General features: G+C 33.1%; 4 protein-coding genes across 5 annotated transcripts; 2 read left to right on the top strand and 2 right to left on the bottom strand.

Annotated features, from left to right (window-relative positions):
* The first annotated feature begins 889 nt into the window (after positions 1 to 889).
* Positions 890 to 5818, top strand: LOC123881999 (nucleobase-ascorbate transporter 4). Its single transcript, XM_045930773.1, has 14 exons — positions 890 to 1164; positions 1282 to 1379; positions 1936 to 2112; positions 2289 to 2389; positions 2493 to 2568; positions 2677 to 2736; positions 2883 to 3061; positions 3312 to 3408; positions 3720 to 3806; positions 3900 to 3958; positions 4131 to 4222; positions 4512 to 4589; positions 5143 to 5303; positions 5389 to 5818. Exons 1-14 carry the CDS (start codon positions 1044 to 1046, stop codon positions 5605 to 5607), a joined length of 1605 nt encoding a protein of 534 aa, XP_045786729.1. The 5' UTR covers positions 890 to 1043; the 3' UTR covers positions 5608 to 5818.
* Positions 5819 to 9325: 3507 nt separating this feature from the next.
* LOC123882006 (protein SOB FIVE-LIKE 5-like) lies at positions 9326 to 10662 on the top strand. Of its 2 annotated transcripts, none has more exons than XM_045930786.1 (4): positions 9326 to 9941; positions 10085 to 10171; positions 10264 to 10340; positions 10430 to 10662. In XM_045930786.1, the coding sequence occupies exons 1-4, from the start codon at positions 9561 to 9563 to the stop codon at positions 10464 to 10466; spliced, it is 582 nt and encodes a 193-aa protein (XP_045786742.1). In that variant the 5' UTR covers positions 9326 to 9560; the 3' UTR covers positions 10467 to 10662. The 2 variants fall into 2 exon arrangements, with proteins under 2 accessions (XP_045786742.1, XP_045786749.1); XM_045930793.1 differs by having other exon boundaries at positions 9327 to 9941; positions 10433 to 10662.
* A 4156-nt stretch (positions 10663 to 14818) lies between these two features.
* Positions 14819 to 15697, bottom strand: LOC123882021. Its single transcript, XM_045930802.1, has 3 exons — positions 15421 to 15697; positions 15190 to 15236; positions 14819 to 15101 (listed from the first exon to the last, which is right to left on the bottom strand). Exons 1-3 carry the CDS (start codon positions 15626 to 15628, stop codon positions 14967 to 14969), a joined length of 390 nt encoding a protein of 129 aa, XP_045786758.1. The 5' UTR covers positions 15629 to 15697; the 3' UTR covers positions 14819 to 14966.
* Positions 15698 to 16394: 697 nt separating this feature from the next.
* Positions 16395 to 18991, bottom strand: LOC123882028 (magnesium transporter MRS2-3-like). Its single transcript, XM_045930811.1, has 6 exons — positions 18464 to 18991; positions 17863 to 17991; positions 17596 to 17724; positions 17226 to 17398; positions 16942 to 17134; positions 16395 to 16846 (listed from the first exon to the last, which is right to left on the bottom strand). Exons 1-6 carry the CDS (start codon positions 18830 to 18832, stop codon positions 16568 to 16570), a joined length of 1272 nt encoding a protein of 423 aa, XP_045786767.1. The 5' UTR covers positions 18833 to 18991; the 3' UTR covers positions 16395 to 16567.
* Between the last annotated feature and the right edge of the window lie 3362 nt (positions 18992 to 22353).

Below are 22353 nucleotides of genomic sequence, written 5' to 3' on the forward strand. Positions count from 1 at the left end.
TATGATAGAAAGAGATATTCTTGAGTGGTCATTGGAAGGGGCCTCATTATTGTTGGGAATAACCGGCATAGAGAAAATAAAGGAACGCAATCAACAACACAAGAATATAACGTGGAAACTCCAAAACCGGAGAAAAAACCACGGCCGTTGTCAAAACCGACAACCAGAGAATAAACACTATGTGAAAATTATTACAACACATAGACTTCACTCTCAACCACCGCAAGCCCCACTACACCCACACTCTCCAAAGTAAATATTTGAACTACATCTCAAATACTCTTAAACAAGAGCATAAGAGAAAAGCAAAAAGACACAAATATAAACTTAAAGTGTTTACAAGTGTTAATGCTTGGTGCAATTATAAACAAAGAACTTAGGTCCATTATATAGCTTTGATTTCCTCCTTGCTTCACAATTCTAAGCGATGTGGGACTTTCAATAGCTATTTTTAACCTCCTTCTCAACTTCGTTAGCAATGTGGGACTTACATTGCAATCAATCCCAACAATTATAATCTGGATTATGTGCAGCTATATTTATCAATGCGAAAAGAAGTGTCTTGCTTGATAAGAAATCACAAAAATGAACATATTCAAACAACATGAAAATATTGTGAACAATGAAGTCAAAATGATGATGATGATGAGTGATGAATGACCATGATGATATTGGTGTCATATATTCTACGTTTGGTATTCCAACATTTGACAACACCCCTTTGTACTAGTAGTACTAAACAACCAAGGATTAATCCTAAACAAAGAAAGATTAAGGAGATACTAATACAAAGAAAGATTAGGAGTACCAACCAACCAAATGACACACACACTTCTCTAAAATGATTCATTAGAGTCACAACGTCTTTGCCAACTTTTTCTCATCATTTCCACTCACACTCTCTCTCTTTCTCACCATCAAAAATAGTACACAAGCCCTCCTTTTATTCTTACCACTATAACAACAAACATTGCCATATATATACACAAAACAAAAACAGAGTGAGTGAACAAACAAAGAAGAAAGAGAGAGAAAAACAAACAATGGCAGCCGGTGAAGGTGGTGGTGGTGGAGGAGGTGGAAAGGTTGATGAGTTTCAACCTCATCCTGTCAAGGAACAACTTCCTGGTGTTGATTACTGCATTAGAAGCTCACCTTCATGGCGTAAGAAACTAACAACCCCTTTTGTTTTTTTTTACTGTTTTTTGTTAATACCCATTTTTCATTTCTCATAAAGTTTTAAGCTTTTGTTGATTTTCAATGGTTTTATTTCATTTGCAGCTGAAGCGATTTTTCTTGGGTTTCAACACTACCTTGTCATGCTTGGAACCATTGTGATTATTTCAACCTTACTTGTTCCTTTGATGGGTGGTGGAAATGTATCAACTTTTTCTTTTCTTTTTTTTTGTTTTGATTGACAAGGTTTTAAATTGCAGTCCGCAATTGCGGCCACAGTATTGCTGATGCTGTAGCTTCTGCATTGCATCGCACTGCAATTGTGGTGTGATTTAAATTCATGTTTATGCCGCATTTTATCCGCATCGGAAGCCGCACAGACGATTTTGGCCATGTTCGTTAAAATTTTCTCACCAACAGATGAACCTCAAATCCTAAATTGCGTCAACTCTAATGAATTTTTTTACTTTTGACTCTAAAATTTTAAGCACATTCGAATCGGTGTATATGGAATAAACTAAGACTCTGCAATGGTGGGTAAATAGTGTAGTGGCATAGTGGTGTTATTTTATATACTTTGTGAAATTTCAAAATGATTTCATGTCGCAATAGCCGCATTGCACGTTGCAGCAGCCGCAATCGCAATAACTGCAACCGTTACCGCAACCGCAATTTAAAACCTTGTTTTGAATTTTTGATTTTTTTTTTTTTTTGTTATTTGGATTTGAACCTCAGTTTTTGTTTTGGGGATAAATGTAGGTGGAAAAAGCTCAAATGATCCAGACAATGCTTTTGGTTGCTGGAATCAAAACATTGTTGCAAACTTTGGTTGGAACTAGACTTCCTGTGGTTATAGGACCTTCCTTTGCTTTCCTTATACCAGCTATTTCTGTTGCTTTCTCAACTAGAATGAGCACATTCCTTAATCCTAATCAGGTTTGTGTAACCAATGTTGTTGTATGATATGATATAACAATAGCTTTTTTAATTTCTACTTAGTGGGTATAATTTATAGATTATATAGAATTTCTTGTTTATTTTCATTGAAATGTTGTTTTGTTATACTTAATGCATGTTACTAATGTTAATTGATTCTTGGTTTAACTTTTCAGAGGTTCAAGCAATCCATCAGAGCTGTACAAGGTGCTTTGATAATTGCTTCTTTTGTTCAAGCCATGATTGGATTTTTTGGGTTCTGGAGTATTTTTACAAGGTAGAAATTGTGTATATGGCTTCTTTGAAGAAATCATTCATAGTTTGGTGGTAAAAAAACTCAAATGTTCAAGTATATTTAAATATATTTATTGATCTTGCAGGTTTCTAAGCCCTCTAAGTGCCGTTCCACTTGTTACTCTTACTGGCTTAGGACTCTTTGTATTATGGTTTCCAAGAGTACATACATTGTCCCTTTTTTTATGATTATTGGCACTAAATGATTTTTCATATAATGATCAGTTGTTTAACAAACATAACTCCTCGTGTTTCCTTTGATTCCTGTAGTTGGCTGATTGTGTTGAAATTGGTCTCCCTGCATTGGTCATTCTGGTCATCCTGTCCCAAGTATGCTACTTTGTTTTTGTCCCTTTGAAATATTTGTGTAAATAATTTGGATGGTGGTTAGTATGTAAGAAGTTGTAGTCCTTATGATCTGTGAATCTTGTATATCAAAATAGCTCAACATTTTAAATTGATTAATGTCCTTGCAGTACATTCCACAAAAGATGAAATCAAGAGGTTTCGATCGAGTTGCAATAGTAGTCACAATTGGAATTGCATGGACATTTGCTGAAATTTTGACTGCAGCTGGTGCATATAACAAAAGACCACCAATGACTCAAATCAACTGCCGTACTGACCGATCTGGGTTGATTACCGCCGCTTCTTGGTCAGTCCTTGGTAGCTTGGTTGTGTTTTTAAAATTCATTCAGTTCTCTCAAACCATGTCACTGTATAACAATATTTTGTCATAATAGTAGATGATATCTAAGGCTCCAAAGTATCAAAATAGATAGATAGATATTATGTTTATAACTAAATACTAGGAGCTGAATATGTTATTTACACATCTTACTCATTCCTTGAGTATATATTATATACTAGTATCCATTTCAATTAGCTTTTTATACATTGTGCAGGATAAAAGTTCCATATCCATTGCAATGGGGAAGTCCTACTTTCAATGCTGGTGATATATTTGCAATGATTGCTGCTTCTCTTGTTGCTATTGTAGAGGTTTGCAAATCTTTCCTTTTTTAAAATCTAGACCAACTTGTGTGTGGATGGTTGTTATATTTTTGGATATAATGATCACAAAAGCAAGTGATAGCAATATTTTGCATATGACAATGTGTCCCATGATCAATATAGGATATTGTGGACCAGACATTCTGTCTTGCAAAAGTTCTATGTGAATTGTGAACTATCATGTTTTCTTAATAACCTCATTGTAATTTGGAAATTTCTAATTAGAAGCTATATGTTTAAATTTCTTTTCATTTGGGTATTCTTTGATATATGATTTATTTTTCAATCTCTGAGAACAGTCAACCGGAACATTCATTGCGGCATCGAGGTTTGGCAGTGCAACACCAGTTCCACCTTCTGTGCTTAGCCGCGGCGTTGGCTGGCTGGTACTATGTCATTATTTTATGATATATACATCTATAATAAGCGTTCTTACTTATTGAGAATTAGACTCATGTGTTGAAGTTTGATGATTTCAGGGTGTAGGCACTTTTCTGGATGGCCTTTTTGGCGCAGCTACTGGATCTGCTGCATCAGTGTACATTTTGTTGCCCTTAAAAAATTCTTCTCACTAGCTATTGTCAAATACTAGTAATTCTTAGGCTTAGTTCTTGATTGTCATTAAGTGTGTTTTACCGAGAATTTATTTTTTACTATATCTTGTTGAGTATATTAATGACATTATCTAATATCCTTTCCTTGTAATTAAGCCAAAATGCAGGACTGTTGGGTCTAACACGCGTTGGGAGTCGAAGAGTCATTCAAATATCAGCTGGATTCATGTTTTTCTTCTCTATATTTGGTATTACATTGAATCCCCTTCTGCGAATTTCTGAGCATTCGGATGTATTTTACTGATGAAAGTGAAACACTTGTCATGTGTTTGTATTGAACTATATTTGTTCATTCCTATATGGCTTTGTTGGAATATCTGAATAAGTGAAATAGAATGAAACAAAATAACTGACCATAACATTGCTCACATATTTATGAATTATGATAAAGTGAATGAGAGTATTCAAGTGATTAAAACTGATACTAACTTGTTTGTACATGTGTGCCTAATGATTTTTACTTTGTGCTTCTGTCAGGCAAATTTGGAGCAGTGATTGCTGCAATACCATTGCCAATAATAGCAGCTGTATATTGCGTCCTCTTTGCTTATGTCGGTATGTATGATTCAATGGTTATCTATAACAATATATAAAGGGGATAAGGGAGTTTGGGCTGGATTTTTTTTGGTCCATTTTGCCCTTAACTTCTTTTATGGTTTTTTAATTATTCCATAATTGCCCTTAACTTTCTCTCTTTTTTTTTATGGTTTTTTCATCTATATCTATTCTATACTATAATATATAAAAAGAATACATGAGTTTTGGGGTAGGATTTTCATAATACCAACATTACCCTTGCTTTTTTTTAGTAGCAACAAAAATCTTTTATTAACAAACTCACCATAACATAAGGCGTATCTTTTTTTTTGGGTACATAAGTTAGACACAGGCCTGACCCGCTACTTGATAATAATTCTGTTATCCTTATGTTGGTCTGTAACAACTGATAATTTGATGATCTAGAAACCAAAAACAAATGAGTGATTGCAATGAAACTTGGCATGTAAAATGTATTTATAACACTAGTTTCATACATTGCATTGTTTTGTTCCTTTAAAATGTAAAATTCTTTCTGATTTGATTGTAATGTTTCTTCTATGATGAGCAGCATCGGCCGGACTTGGTTTTCTTCAATTTTGCAATCTTAACAGCTACAGATCGATGTTCATCGTTGGCTTTTCTCTCTTTCTCGGTCTATCCATTCCACAATATTTCAACCAGACTATCGTTCTATCTGGACACGGCCCTGTTCAAACTGGCTCCACCTCGGTATGCACATATCTTACCTGAAAAGTCATCTATTGCTATTAAACAAATTTTTATTATTCTCACTGTGGCATCCAATACTATGCAGTTCAACAATATAGTGCAAGTAATTTTCTCATCTCCAGCTACTGTGGCGATTATAGTTGCTTACTTCTTGGATGCCACAATGAGTCCTGCACATGCCTCAACTCGCCGAGATAGTGGGAGACACTGGTGGGAAAAATTCAGGAGCTACAATCAGGATATCAGAAGTGATGAGTTCTATGCATTGCCTATGAGACTTAACAGATTTTTCCCTTCACACTGAATGCACTTACTCTACATTTCAAAAAAACGACATTAATTTTGTTGATAAATTAGAGTCCACAATCCCTTGGTATTTAGTATTACTATCTCTACATAATAGGCTGTGCAGATTGCAGAAGAGTGACATATCAAAACAATACTTGTAGGAAGATTCATTAAAAGTTATACTCTTTGCGTATTACTTAATATATTACGTCGTTTAAGGTTATGCACAACATAATTTAGTTACATCATTTCACTCATTTCATTATTTTTTCCATTAAATTTTAAATTTTTTGTATATGTACTATATATAACATTTAGGTTTATGTCTAAGCAAGAATATCTCAAATTAGCCATTGTATAATTTTTCAATGCATCAATAACAATCCAGCAATGGTCCCACACGCTTTTTAACAATGCATGACCAATGTCAATTATCCACATATCACATGCAAGCTAAAATTTGGCCCCAGCTTAGCCAAATTCATCCAAATGCTAGAATCAGTACGTACAAAATATATTGAAGTGTGAATTGAAAAAAGTTAGATAAGTCCTACGTTGGTAGAACACACTTATTATACTGGAAGGTCATTATTTAGGGTGTACCTACCTCAAAGGGTACCTATTTTGTAAATGAAGGACCTTAAAGTGTGTGTTAATGAATCATTAAAAACATTTTTTTTTAAACAAGTATTAAAAACATATTTTTAATGTGTGCTGACTTAGTGATTATTCGTTACAAAATAGATTTGTCGACGCTTGCTATCTGAACAGATATCGCTCATATATATCCGTTGGGTGCATTTTTCAGTTGTTCCCCGCGATTCAATCAGTTTGTTACGGATCTGATCTGTTTGCTAATTGATAAGCTTCCTGTTTTTTTCTCTGTTTCAGTTTTGTAGCTCCTCTATAAATAGAGGCCCCCACTCAGTCTTCAAACTGTTTCAAACGTCTTAAAGAGAGTGACATAGTTTACAACTCAATCAGTTAATTAATTTCTTATGTGACATATTTTTAAAATCAAATTTTTCAAATTAGAAAACATGTTTCAAATAGAAACTTTTTATATATGAGCAACTTTGTATATATATGTCATGGTCTTCTATCTGTAAAATGTAGTGTGTATTCAATGGATAATAAATACATTACTCTTCTAGGTTGTTGTTGAACAGTTGACATTTTAGACATCTAAAATGTGAGGTAAATATTACTCTCTTAGTTGAATAACTTACATATTAATTATAGAAAAATATTTGTTAGGAGAAGTCAACTCTTTAAATAAATCGAAATTACTTCGAAAAGATTAGTTTTTCAATTGTGCGCGGAGGATATATTTAGTTTAGAAAAAAATGTCTCTTGTCTTAAATATAGACAACTTTATATATATTCTTGTAAACTATAGTATATTATGTGCACACGTGTGTGTCCCCATGACTATGTGAATGAATGGTAGCAGAGTAAATTCTTGAAAAGAAGAGGATTAGGATTTGGAATCTAATATTGCATGTGGATTAATAAAAAAATCCCAGTCAACTGCACCATGCCCAAAAAAATTTCACATTCTCCCCTGATTGATATTATCCTCAAGGCCACACTATTTTTTCACCTTAGACATACACACCAAAAATAATCTAGTTTCTCTTGTTTTTCTCTAACAAACACAATAGACAGAAAATTAAATGAGTGGTAGTGGTTGATGTTTTTCCTTCAAGAATGCTGTACGTTTTCTAATACTATGCATATAAATAGAACTCTGATTGCTAATTGTGACCAACTACACGTAATTATGCAGTTTATAAAATCCTAACCGTTTGATCAAATTACACATTAAGGGAGACTTTGACCTTTCATCTTGATCAAATGATTACGATTTCACATACTGCATAATTGCGTGTAGTCCAGGTTCAAATAAATGATAAAGTATTAGTATAGCTGTACATGCTGGAAATGGAATGAATTTTATTTCTCTATAAGAGCTATCTTTTAACCATGTCACATAATTAATGAGGCACATGAAAAGCAAAAAAAGTGATACTACAGTTTATGATTATAACATACCATGTGCCAAACACTGCACTATTTATGTTCAGAATAGCATGATTTTCATTTTACCTTATTTGAACTACAAATCAGGTTTGTGATGTACCATACCATAAAAAATCCGTTATTGAAGTATTGCCTCCTCAGTTTGATGACTAACCATTTAGTATTTTATTTTACAATATTCTTCCTTAAAATTAGGATAATGCAATACAATGCATAGTAACTAGCTAGGGTATGCATTGGTTGTACTATATGATAGGTGTCACAAGTAGACTGTGGAATGGAAATGGACGTGTACTCTGTTTTGTTAAGAGGGTACTAGGGCTGGGCACAACCGACCCAATCCGATTGAAACCGTTCGGCCCAAACTGAAACAGAGCATTCGGGTCGGTTTCTGTGGAACCGCGGATTGGAATTGTGTAAACCGTGGATATTAAGGCATTGAATGGGTGGTTTACGGTTGGAAGGTTTCGGCCCATCGCAAACCGAAACCGAACCGTTATTAATTTATTATTATTAATTATTAATTATTATCAAGCATATAGCTACTAACAGCATAATCATTTAAAAAAATAAGTAATTAAAAATTTAGACCAAAGATTTAGACAAGATATTTGGATAAAAAAAAAGAAAATAATGGGCTAAGAATATGGCTAAGTTTAAAGGCCCTGAAATTGGGAAAAAAACGTTTGGACAAAAAATGACACAAGTAACCTGCAATTATATTGAGCCAATTTTAATTAAAAATTTGAGAAAAACAAAATTTTCAAAAAATGGTTTAAACCGTTGAACCGAACCGAAACCGAGTCAATCCGAGAAACCATAAACCGACCAAACCGAGTATTTAATTGGTTTGATATGATTATGCATATGTCACCCATCGGTTCGACTGGTTCTAAGATTTGAGCCCGAAACCGAACCAAACCGAACCGATGCCCAGCCCTAGAGGGTACACTGTGCCTTGCTGTCTAGCATGTGAATCAATGGGGTATGGTGTGATTCAATTCTCTCTCTTACATGCACCCATTATAACATACACAACTGGCATTTTTTGATTCATTCTCATTTAGACCAAATAAAGACAAAATTGTTAATGCAAGATTGGTCCAATGTTAAGAAATTGATTCATATTATGCAATCAATGTGAGAGTTAACATTTTCCCTCAAATGCGAGTCTATCAGCATCCACGATTTATCACTAATTACTTATTGTCCTCCATCAATCAAGCTCTAACACCACTGTTGGGCTGTGAAGGAAAAGCTCCACCGGATTAGATCAATACATAGCAATCACACAAATGACTTTGACACAATACTGCACCCAAAACCATAAAACATTGAGTTTTTGGATCATCCATTTGTCGGTGGAGCTTATTTGTTTTGCTCCCCCGTCGGCTCCTCTGTTTGTTTTTGTTGTTGAGCTGGGGGAGGATTTGTTCTTTTAACAGAGCAGACCAATGAGTCTCGAAGATATGATAACAAGATGTTCGAGCAAAGGTTCCAGGATAACGACGGACTTTCCGCCTCTCATCTTTCATACTTTATATTTATATGTTACTCAATCTCAAATTTTTCAACTAATACTTGACTTAACTCACACTTCATATCTCTCAACCCAACCCTTCTAAACTTTTTATCCACAAAAACCAAATAAAGAATAAGACAAAATTTTGTGGAAGATTTTAGTGTGATTCTCTTTGGATTTTTATCCAACTTGCTTAACTCCAAAACCAAACACTAGTGAGACACACACACATTAACAACGTTAATAAAATGTTCCATTCTTTTCACCCTTTTATTACAACTATAGCTATAGTCTTTCATTCATCATATATTCATATATAATAGTACCATACATTAGAAAAGTAGAAAATAGAAAACTCTTCTCTATATACTAGAATCTAATCTAGCTAGAAAGAAAATAGGAACATGAGTGCATATGATTCTGAATGTAGTAGTGGATGTGAGTCAGGTTGGACTCTATACCTTGAACATTCTTATGGAGACACTAGATACATAGGTGGAACTGAAGGGTATTATGGGAAACACAAAGACAAAAGAGTCACAAATGAATACTCTGAAGGAGTAGAAGATTTATCTATGGTTTCTGATGCTTCTTCTGGTCCTCCACATCTTCCTTATGATGATGATGCTTATTTCAATGAAAAACACAATGTAGTGAAACAGAACAAAAGTGGTTCAAAGAAACAAAAAGTTAGAGAAAATAAGCAACACCTTGTTCAAGATCAACAAAATCTTCCTTCTTTTCTTCATGACACAGCTAGCTCTCATGTCTTTGACTTTTCCACTGTAAGTTTGTTTCAGATGTTAATTCTTAGACAGACTTTATTTATTTCGCGGTCGAACTCTGTCAGGTTGCTTTTTCCTCAAATATAATTTGTGTGCAATGTAATGTGTTAATTTGTTACTTATGGTTTTTGATAATTTTTTAGAACAATGTTGGTGGGACAAATCAACAAAATTATACAGGAAATATGGTAGATTATTCACAAGGTTTTTCAGCTAGTAATTACTTTGAGGTACTAATTGGCTTAATTCTCTTCTTTTGATTTTATTACTCTATACACTTTAATTTTGTAATTGATAAAACTTTTTGTGGTATTTTTTGTAGGGAAAATCTTCATACCAAGATGAACAATTTGGTTTCTTACAACCTTCTATATCACAAAATGAACTTCAAGACAACAAGTAAGTTAATCTTCTTTTGTGAAATTATTGGAAGAAAATTGTACTATACATAGTTTGTTGAGCTCAAAGATTTGCATTCTTTTGTTTAGCAGATGGTATGGAGGGAAATTAAAGAGATGGGAATGAAGTAAAAGAAGAGCTTCAATAAGGAAATGTGTTGAGCTCTAAGTTAGTCATGTTTATTTTTGCTTTAGAAAATGTAATTTTGTTGTTAATTAATGGTGATTATAAGCTAATTCAGTAAGACAAAAGTTGTGTATAAGTATGTTTACTTCCTGTTATTTTGATTAATCTACACACAAAATAAATACAACTTTTTTCACATTAAGAGCTTAATTCCCAATTAATTCGAGTAATTAAGAAGATAAGTGCAAATCTTGTGTCCTCATTCAAATCTTTGCTAGCTGTGCCGGCTGCTATGTACTTGGTTGAGGAGTGAATCTTCAACCCGGAGAAATTCGGTTCGAGATCTGACATCGAAAAATTTAATTGTATACTTTCTCAAGTCTTTTTTTTTTTGAAACAATACTTTCTCAAGTCTTAAATAGAAGTAAAGATTCATTTTTCGAGTTCATTGAATAATTGATGTATTTAATCTATATTTTGGACCGAATATATTTAAAAAATATTTATTTATATTTGAGACCGAATTCAGTACAATCTATTACTCAACCTTTCTGTTTAATATATTTATGAATTATTCTTAGATGCATGCACAAACCAAATCCATGGAACTATGTTCCAAGAAAAAAAGTACACGACCTTTATTTTATTTTGGAAAATATCGTACTTCTTAATGTACTGAAATTCAATAATAGATAATATACTTTTATTTATTTATTCTAAAAAAAAAAATCCACCATAAAGGTTTTTTTTTTCTTTTCTTAAAGTTAGTTTTATTACTTGTTTTTTTATAAAACAAGACAAAAATAATGTGCTGCCGACACATGTTTTGATGTTTGATTCACAAATGATAATTTAGATAAAGCAATAGTATGATCCAACATTGATTAGGCAGGATAATTTTTCGTGATTACTACTCTGGTAATATTAGTAAAAGTTAATAAAATAAAATTGATAAAATATTTGATCTAAAAATTTTGAACCACATATATCAGTTTCTTTTTTGTTACTTCTTAAAAATTACAACTAGACAATGATTTTATGAGTGTTTGGAGGAACCCATACAATTTCGTTAAATTTAAACATATACCTAACTTTTGTTACCAAATGAACAGAAAATTGTAGAGTGTTATGAGAGATGGGCAGTGAAGACAATAATGTACCAATATGACCAATTGATGTTGGAATGTATATTTCATATGAAAATCTTTATTAAGCTCATGAAATCTTGCCTCATATCTTGATGACCCTAGAGGAACATGCATTACATGACCCATTTTGTTTAGTTTGTCAACTTTATCTCTTTTGGAAGGATCCTATTTTAATGATGTTTTTTTAATGTAGCTTTGTTCCCTCCAAAGCCTGTCTGTTTGGAAGCTGTCACTGAACTTAATGTCATACACAATCGTGCCTTTCATTTTTTTTATTCCTTTACTTATTCCTAGTCAATTCCTGCTTAATTAAATCATTTTAAAAAAATGTATTTGCAATCATATTCCAGTCAACCAAGGTTGAAAAAGGTAAAGAAAATATATGATCTTTAAGAATTTTAGGATCACCATTTCAAATCTCTCCCTCACGTGTTTTTTTTCTTATATATAATCTGGCATTCTTAACAAATTAAATTAAGACTAAAGTAATTAATGAAGAAGATTAAACTATAGAGAAATCAAACATGGGGTGAGTTTCCTCAGCCTAGTAGGCCGGCCTGACCTACCATGGGGCGAGAGGCTCAATAGAGCCATAGATCAATGGTCAAGTAATCAGAACGTCCGCCCCAATGGGAAATGGATAGGACCAGATTACGGGCTAGCGGATAAGTTCGGAATCATAGGTCACATGAGTTGATTATTCAGGAGAGCAGGCTCAACCACTCCTTCTGTTAAGGAGGCACAATCGTCACCTCCATGAGACGAGGGGCATGTATACATATAGACTTTCTGTTATTAGGTGAGTACGTTCTGCATATCTATACTAAACCCTAGCTCAACATCGTTGTTGACTAGATGTTCACATAAATAACCTTAGCAAGAACAAATTGTATGACGCAATTACACCTCTCGAGCATTTGATCTTAAATTAATGATCGAAGTTGTTTAACTAATTAATTATTAGATGTGTTAGTATTTGCAACATCTAATCTTAAATCAACGATTAAAATTGTCTCTAATGTATAACTGCGTAAACCTGCTTGAGATGAATAAACTATCAATAAGAGAGAAAATAATAATTAAAAATATGTGATAATCATTGTATAGCTGCATTTGATAAAATTGAATATGAATATATAATTAAAAAGGGTGTGGGAGAAACATTTTTGTCGTATGAACCACCGCCAAAAGCAGAGCAGAGCAAAGCAAGCCCCTCTAGCCTTGTAATGTAATTGTAGGTGTAACATACATGTCTATTATCTGATCTTCCTATATTTATGCGATCATTGCCAATTTTGTTTGGATGTTCCCAATTCAGTTGACATCAATTTCTGCACTTGTGTGGTTCAAATTAGCTCTCTCCTATGCCAGCCAGCCAAGCAAGGATATAATAAATGTGTGTGGCGCACATTACTTCATTCATCAATGCCATTCCTTCATTACGTACGTCACACCAAAAACTCTTGTTTTTGGATTTGGATGGATGCTTTATTTTTTATTTATGTGTGTGTTTGATGTGCTAATAAAATTAAAATATTATACATTACAACTTCAATGATATACTATGATACTATGTGTTAGATTGTAAACTTGTGTATGAGATTGAACAAACTTGAGGGGTGAGTGACCCAATAAAACTAAAATTCTTATATTTTACTAAATCACATGTAAACTTTTTGTCCTATGTACAAATTGTATACTAAAATGATTTTTTGTCTACAAAACATCGTACAAGATTAAAAGAAAATGTTCGAATATCATAAAAGTTTGTCTTGTTCTGTGTTGTCTTATTTTGTCTTGTAATTTTTATATACTGTTGCTTTTGCAAATCAAATGAACCTTGTGTGTATGTTTAAATTTCTAGTTATTTTGACATACTTACAATAAACTATAGTAATTTAGATAAATTCATCTGATTTAGCACTTTCAAATAAAGTGTTTGTTGCAATTCCTCCTGAGGCCTAAGATAGTTACAAGTAGTAGTAACTATTTTTTGATTGAATATAGCAAAATCAAATAATGTAGACTAAAAGAGATATGACTTGAGTTGCAAAAATTTTGTTGTTTGCAAAGGTTGTTCACCAAAATAATTTACCCACTTGATGTCAAGTAAATTAAACCCTTAAACTAATTAGCAATTAGCAATCAAAGCATGAAGTGTCTAAGGGAGGTGTTTTGCTTAACAATGAAGAATAACATTTGGTTAACATCTTGTGTTCCTATAGCAGGCTATTATTGTATTAAAGTTCCACATTAGTAAAAAAATTGGATCGTTCAGCGTATATATTTAGATACCTTCATTTTATGAACTAGTTTTTGAGAATGAGATTCGGTTTCAGAAATACTTTTTATAGCTTTGTTAATTTCGTGGTAGAAATGCTTTCGGATGCTAAAAATGGAGCTCAATTGCAGTTCTAAAAAAGGAGCTCAATTGCAGTTCTAAAAAAGGAGTAGAAGTTACAATTGGAGCTTTTAAAAATCATTGTTTCACATTTAGTCAATAAATACTCAGTGGCAGTGCCTCTGTTGCTAACACTTGTACATGAACTTGATTAAGAAAACTAACTTGTACAATTGGAGAAATAAATACATATATTATTTGTTATGAAATTGGATAGTGGTTCACAATTAAAGGGAAATTCATACATATACTATTACAAACTGTTTGATAATTGACTTAAAGCATCTCCATTAATTAAAGGATTTGGATTCTATGAAGTCGACTGCATGCAGTCAGCAGATTTGCACCGTCTGATCAAGATCAGACGGCTCAGATTTTAAGGTCAGATTTTAATTATAAAATATGATTTTAATATCTGAACCGTCCGATCTTGATCGAACGGTTTACATATGGCTGACTGCACTGCAGTCAGTATATTTATGAATTCACTGAACCCCTATCCTTAATTAAACCATTTGATACAGGAAATTTAACTTTAGTAACAGAGTTCATGATGTTAACATAAGCTGCCAAACTGATCCAAAGTCATGAGCAGGGTACACAAACCTAAACCGACACATTTAGTTATATTCATTCGCTTCCATTTTTCAACTTATTATTAATGTCTACGCGTGAATGTCAATATTGTGTTGTGTATAGTGCCTGTATGTACCAAAAGTTCACTTAGGTTGCCGGCATTTGAATTTTCATGCATTCAAGCAAATCACGCCGTTTATGAAAGATCAACAATTAAAATCAATTACTTGAAATAATGAAAATTTTGTACTACATTGATTTCAAATAATGTACAATTGTAAAGGGTGTAGAATTCAATCTCATCAATCAAAGTAAGAAAAATGAAAAGTAGCTAGCAACTCTACCAATTGAGAAAAATCAATACACTATATATGATCACTTGTTAGCTTCAAGCCAATCAAGAATACCCTTTTCTGCTTCTGAAAGCTTCCCATCTTCTTTTGCTCTCAAACTTCCTTCTATGAATTCAAAGTAATCCTTGTAATTACGCTTGTAATAACTATCCACTCTCTACACAACACAAAGTCACATTAAATTATTTATTAAAATATGACATACTACAAAATAAATAAAAATGTCACTTAAGAGTGTTACATACCTCTTTGTCATTTTTCTCCTTGTTTTCCTCTGTCTTCTTCAAATATTCTGATAACACAATTTCATTACAATGTTTTTGAGTTAGCAATTAGACCACTAAAACATGTTCAAGTGGCATGGCCAGTGAAACATTGACACAGACATGAACATCGGGCACAACACTGACATGTCAACATAAGCAAGATAAAAGAAGTACAAAAAAGAGTGTTAGGCATAGATATATATTATATACTTTGAAGAAGCAGAGTCCTTGATTCAGGGTCTTGAGTTGCAGCAACAACAGTGGATAAGACAAGTGCTCTCCTTCCAAATCCAACGTTGGTGCTACTTAAGGTTGGTTTAGCTTGTTTTCTATTATGAACTGCTTGCACATTTGATGATGCATACTTGTTTACTGTAACTGTTAGTGCCATTAACATGGTTTGTCCTATGGAACTCATTGCTTATACTTTCTTCCCTCTAGTATGTTTTGTTACATAAGCATGACTTATCTTTGAATGGATAATGAATATGTGGTAGCCTAGTACATTGTGCTCCATATGCATATAGGGACAAAATCTCTATATTATGGAATGAAAAAGTAAAACAATTTAAATTTCCTTTACTTATTCATGATTATATTTTTTTTTTTCATTTTTACAACTAAATATTATTTTCACCATATTCTTTACAATTTTTCAAAACATATTTAATATTTCAAAAAGTAGAAAATGATACATTAATTTTGTATTCTAAGCTTTTAAATATAATTATAAAGGGTAAATGTGTGTTTTAGTTAAAATAATAAGGGTAAAATTGGAAGAAAAAATGATAACATATAAGTTATAAGTTCATAAGCTAATTGAAATAGTGTTTGAAAAATAAGCGCTATAAGCTAGTAAAATAAGCTATAAGCTCGTGACGAAAACGAAAAATATCAAAATTTTCAAACCAGTAGCATGTAATAATAATAGCGCACGCCCACCGGTGGACGCGAGCAAGCGCGTGTACGCGAGCGGACTGTTCCCAAACCGATCTTTTAGCTTACAAGATATAAGACATAATTGCTATAAGCTAGCTTATCGTGATTGCCAAACAGAGCCTAAGCCAATAATTTTTATAGAATTTTAAAAATGTTTGAAATTTCATCCAACAATTTCAAAATATAATATGTTTAATAAAATTGCATATATCCAAGTATCAGCTTATTATTGTAAAACAAAAAAATTAAAACCATCCAACTTTTATAAAATTTGAGGTCTACATAATAATATAAAACTTATACATATATCTATCTGAAACATAATGTGTCCTAATCAAGGGATCCAGGTCTGCTGCTGCTGCTAAAAAAGCACACAGTTATACACAGTAATTAATCACAGCTGTTCCCTAGCCAAGTATTACAGTATGCGCCTTTTCTTGTACCAAAACATGGCAAGGAAGTATAAGATTATGCAAGTAGCAGTGCATCCAAAAACTGTCTCCAAGAATGCTGAATTCGCTTTAGCTTCAAATAGGTCAATGTGAATATTCATTCCAAAAATACCTGTCACAACAACAAAGAAATTCACAATCACACTTGCTGTGCCTATCTGAACTCCTGCTTGTAGAATACGGTTCTGTTTGTCATCCAATGTAATGTTTATGTAGTCCTCCGTGTCCTCGACATATTCAGCTAGCTTCAATTTCAAAAATAAGTGTCGTTTTAGTAAAGAATTGTTAGTTTATGTAGTGTTGGTTTATTCGAAATTTACACTTAATTAAGATTGCGTACCGCAGATAATTTGTTCAATGTGGCTCCAATTTGGACAAAGTATGCTCCTAAAAGCATCTCAAGTTCCTGAACATTTGGTACACCACTATAGACAGTAGCAGCTTGGGTTCCAGAGATTTCACCACCAACATTTTCATAATCTTCACCATCAATTAAATCTTCTACTGGTTCCAATGATATTTCAGGATGAGTCCTAAGAAAATAGTTAAGAATGTAAGACATACAGTATTTGTTATGTTTTAGCATATCAAACAGATCCTATATATGCATATGAGATTAAATACCTGTCAACTATATCTTGTTGAAGAACTTGATTCGCCGTCATGTCATCCCCATTATTATTGATGGATGAAGCAGCAGAAAAAATTTCAAACTGCTGTTGAGCCAACTTGTCTGTCAGATATAGCTCAGCCATATCTCCATCATCATCCAACAAGTTTTCTAGTTGATCCCTTACCTGCAAATGATCATAAGTTAATTTGCGCTATCCATCGAAATTATATGTAAACGACAACCAATAGAAATTGTTATAATTAAAGTCAAATATTTTAATAATTTGGTACTATTAATCGACAGTGTAAAAAATCTTTTTCGGGACGGTATGTATGAATTAAATCATCAAAGACTAATTGGAATGGGAGACAAATTTCTAACCCTTTGAACACGAGAAGTTAAGGCAACCAATCGACTCTTAATATGGCGAACTCGTTCTAAATTAAGAGTACTAATCTTTGATGTTAGCTTATCTAAGGCTGGGAAAGCCTCCAATTCCAATATATTTGCCTGCAAAACAATAACATAAAACAGATTATAGAGCAAACAAATCAACAAAAATAATCAAACAACACACACAATGTGAATATAATTGTCGTTTGATTGTCGCTCCTTTTTCAATTGTCGTATATAATATAGTACACACACCTCATTTTCTAAGGAACTAATAACAGCTTCGAGGCATGACTCCAATACAACAAATTCAAATGGAAGAATCTTCACATTGTTACTGCTATCTCTCTTTATTTCACTTCGATCCTTCCCATTTTGACCCTCCTGTAATTTTGATAATAATGATAGAAACTAAATTAGAAGAGCAGTGCTAAACTATGAATCACGGATACTCTTTGGATTAGGCGTGAGTGTCGGATACGCGTCGTTGTCGGATACCGATACGACACCGACTAATAATTATATTGAATTGTGTCATTTTTTCAAATTATCGGTGTCGACGTGTCAGTGTGCTTCACAGGTGCTAAAAATCGCATAACTTTTATTTTCACACAAAAAAAATATAAAAATGTAATTTTTGCTTGGTTTATTATACACAAAAATCTTCTTTTTTTTTTTGGGTACATTGGTTTATTATATATCTATTGCGGCCGGTACAATTCAAACATAAACTACTTCACAATCACTCAAATATTTTGATAAAAATCAATTTTTGACCGATTGAAACAAATACACAAAACATTAATTTCTACTCGACAACATTGATCATGTCACCAATAAAAAGATCACAAACTACCTGAGGATGATCAGTAGTAGGAGCAGTACAGTGATGATTAAGAATCCTTGCATGAAGTTCATCAACAAAAGGGATAACAGAAGGATCTCTAGAATTGAGCAAAAGAACCTCATGAGCAGTAATGATAGCCTTTATTTGTTCCAAGTTTAAGACCATTGCTTTGTCACGTCCCACAATTGTTGAAGGGTAAGACAACATTGGATCAAGATTCCTAAGGTCCCTAGCTGTTAGTCCTGTCCGCCGCATTATCGACTGTCTCCCTGCCTCCACCATCTGTCTCTGCCCCTCACTGCTCATCATCAGCCATGTTCGTGCCATGCTTCCTTTCCTACCAATCTGTCGCCTCGCTACCCTCTCTTCACCCATCATTTTCTCGGACGAAAGAAAGAGTGTTGAAAAAAAATGTATTAGAGTGAATGTTGGTAACGCTTTTTATATTTGTACACAAGTCTTTTTGTAATGAATATAAAGTATATTTCCTTTTGACTTTCTTTCTTTTAATTAGAATAGCATTTAATTCACCAACGAATTGGTGTAACTGATAAGGTTTTGGTATTTTTTTTGAAGAAATCAAAATGATATATATATTAACAAAAAACAGCCTACCTAGCACAAGATGTGTCAAGATAGCCTACCAATGTTTACAAAGAGTCGTAGAAAGAAATACAAATAATCATACAAGGCCCAAACATATCCAAGGACTAGACCATCAACTATGGTAGTTCAAGACTAAAGTAACACTCGTTGTCTTCAACCACCTATAAGAAAATAGTTTGATCTTGTCCAACAACTGATGAGGGGTACTGGTTGAGCCCCTAAATAATCTGTGATTTCTTTCCGTCCACACAACTCAAACGCTAGCAAGCCAAATGAGTTGCAAAAAAGACCGACGTGCTCTAGATCCACCAGCAGAGAGAGTAAACTGAACAAAATGATCCCGTATAGAAGTAGAACCCGTCGATGATATGTCAATCCAAGTACAAACTAAATCCCAAATAGAACCAAAGGTACTGCACGAGATGAATAAGTGATATGCCGATTCAACCCCCCCACATCCAGATACACAATGAGTAGATGCATAAGAAAGAATGTCTCGAGTGACTAGGTTTGATTTAGTGGGTAACCTATCACGTAATAAACGCCACACAAAAATGGAGACCTTCAACGGGACCTGACGATGCCAAATAAGATGCTCCGCGTCATCCACAACAACCGGATCAATAGTAGTCAATAACTGATAAGGTTTTGGTTGCATGTGGTCAGGGGTTCAATTCATGACTCATGCGTATGAAGAAAAATTGGTTGGGAGGGGAGAGCCTACTTCAAGTGCTCCACAGGTTTCATGATGGAGATTAGTCATCGCTAACACTATGTTTGGATGCCAAAGAGATAGGAAAGAGAGAAATAGTGAAGAGAGAAATAAGAGAGAAGAGAGATAGAAGAGAAATTGGATGGAAATTTTATATGGTTTGGATGAATAGAGAAGTGAGAAGAGGGAAATTAATAAAAATGAGAAAATAACAAATTTATCCTTTTTTACAAGAAAATAAACTAGTTGAATGAGGGTATTGTTGTAAAATTATTTATTTCACTACTTGTCACACAAATCTCTCCTAATATGGAGAGATTTATTTTTGGCAGTTACTAACCATTATATTTCCCTCTTTCCTTATTTCTCTCCTCATCCAAACTATAGAAATAATTAATTTCTTTGCTATCTCTCTCTTTCTTATTTCTCTCTTTTGTAAATCTACCTAAACAAACACAGTGTAACAGCGGTGGAAACCTCGTATCAATATCATGGTAACCCAAAAAAAATAGTCTTCAATTCAATGTATTCAATGATATAGTTTTTTGTGTTTTTGTATTGCGGAATTTGGTGGAATATGTTTTTATAGAGTAAAATCTCTTGAAATATATTGCTATGTGAAGAATATTTTCAAAGTTCTTATTTTATCCATCATAACTGTATGTATAGACCTACAAATAAAACAAACTTTTAAATCATATATTTTATAAAAATAAACTAATCCTAAATATTTTAAGCATATCCTAAAATTTCTAAACAGAAATATAAATATTAAATTCTAATATTACCTTATTTTAAATATAATAATTAACGTATTTTTTAATAATTTGTAAATTTTATTTCCTTTTGACTTTCATTTAATTAGAATAGTCTTTAATTCGCCTCTCTGAGTGTAGCTCGGTTGGTATGGATATCGCACTATATGTGCAGGAGCCCGGGTTCGAACCCGGGACACTCCACTTATTTACCTTTAAGGTGAATTTTCTAGCCATTAGACTACTTGACAAATTTTAAAAAAAAAATAGTCTTTAATTCAATGCATTCAACTAGGAAATTAATGCACGTTTGATCGCTTATTACACCGACTTTTTTTGGCGTTTTATCCTTTTTGAATGCGACTATAATGAACCAACAAATCTAAGCTCAATTCAATCGCACAGTTGCACGGTGATTTTATGAGTTTACAAACACGTACTTAGATTCGATAAATTTATGTAAATACTGAAAACATTTAGTTTTAATTATGGTTTACCAAAATCAAAAGGTAGATTGATCTATTTTTACCGAAAACAATCAAATTTTAAGTCAACATCAAATACGATGACAACAACAGTAATACCTAACTAGATTTTACGATAGAAATCAACTTTTGGCATATACTCTCCAATTTTATATAAGCAACAAAAATATCTTATTTTATGGTCTCAACTCTCAAATATAAATAACTCAAAAAATAAAAAAATAAAACTCAAATATAAATTGTTCCTGCTAGAGAACAAAGGGTTCTATTCAGTAATAGATGATTTCTCTATCACTAAGTGTGATGGTTTTTCTGTGTGTGTGAATTTGGAACGTATTTTGACCATACCTATATGTAAATAGGCTCGTGTAGGTGACGGTTTTGCCTTTGGAGCCCCTATTCTCCATGTTCTCAGGTTCTCCTCTGTGGAGTTCGTGGGTGTTGCTGTTTATTCCCGCCAGGTTCATGTTTATCACGTGGCATTGGGGAATAGATCGTGGGCGAACCAGATCGCGTCTTTGACGACTTGGGCTTGCTGGGCGAATTGGGCCTGTTACGGTTTTTGGGCTGGCGCTAATATTATAATGGGCCTGAGTGAATTGGACCTTTATTTGGTCGCCCAGTCCATAAACAAAACTTATCTAGCAACTTTTCAGCATATACGCACTCCAATTTTGGCATATTGTTCAATTTTTTATTTTAATTTTAGCTACTATTGTGTTGATTGTTTCATATAAAATTAACAATTGTACTTTGTTTGTTAATTATTTTTTATAATTGATTTTATTTATTATTTTCTTTCACAATGATTTTAAAATGCATATAAATTGCACTTCACATTATTAGAACAGGTTAATTTTTAGTATATTACTATATGTTAAATGTGTCGATACACATAATATTAACGAATCAGATTTTTTTGAATAAGCAACTCAAATCAAACTAGACTGAATATTATTTCACTACAAGAAAATGGTGTATTAATGGCAAATTGTTCTCAAAGACTTGTGAATTAAAATAATAGCATTGCTAACAGGTATACCCCTCAAAAAACTAGAGTGTGAAATTAAAATTCCAAGGGTTGTGCACCTCAAAAACGAGATTGGGAATCACAAATTTGACTTTCGAAGGGTAACCCCTAAAAAATAGGAATCACAAATTCTAAGGCTCGTGCTTACTCGCAATTTTATTTTTGCAATGTGTCTCTCTTTCTTCATGTCATCCTTTTGATCCTTCAGTCTTCAATCTTCTTAAGTAACAACACTGCTACTCCTTCTTGTTGGATACAAATGCAAAAGCTTGGTCTTGAGACCAATTTGATTGTTCTCAAAATGACAAGGT

Source organism: Trifolium pratense, linkage group LG1 (genome assembly GCF_020283565.1).
Source record: "Trifolium pratense cultivar HEN17-A07 linkage group LG1, ARS_RC_1.1, whole genome shotgun sequence".
In the NCBI taxonomy this organism is placed as follows: Eukaryota; Viridiplantae; Streptophyta; class Magnoliopsida; order Fabales; family Fabaceae; genus Trifolium; species Trifolium pratense.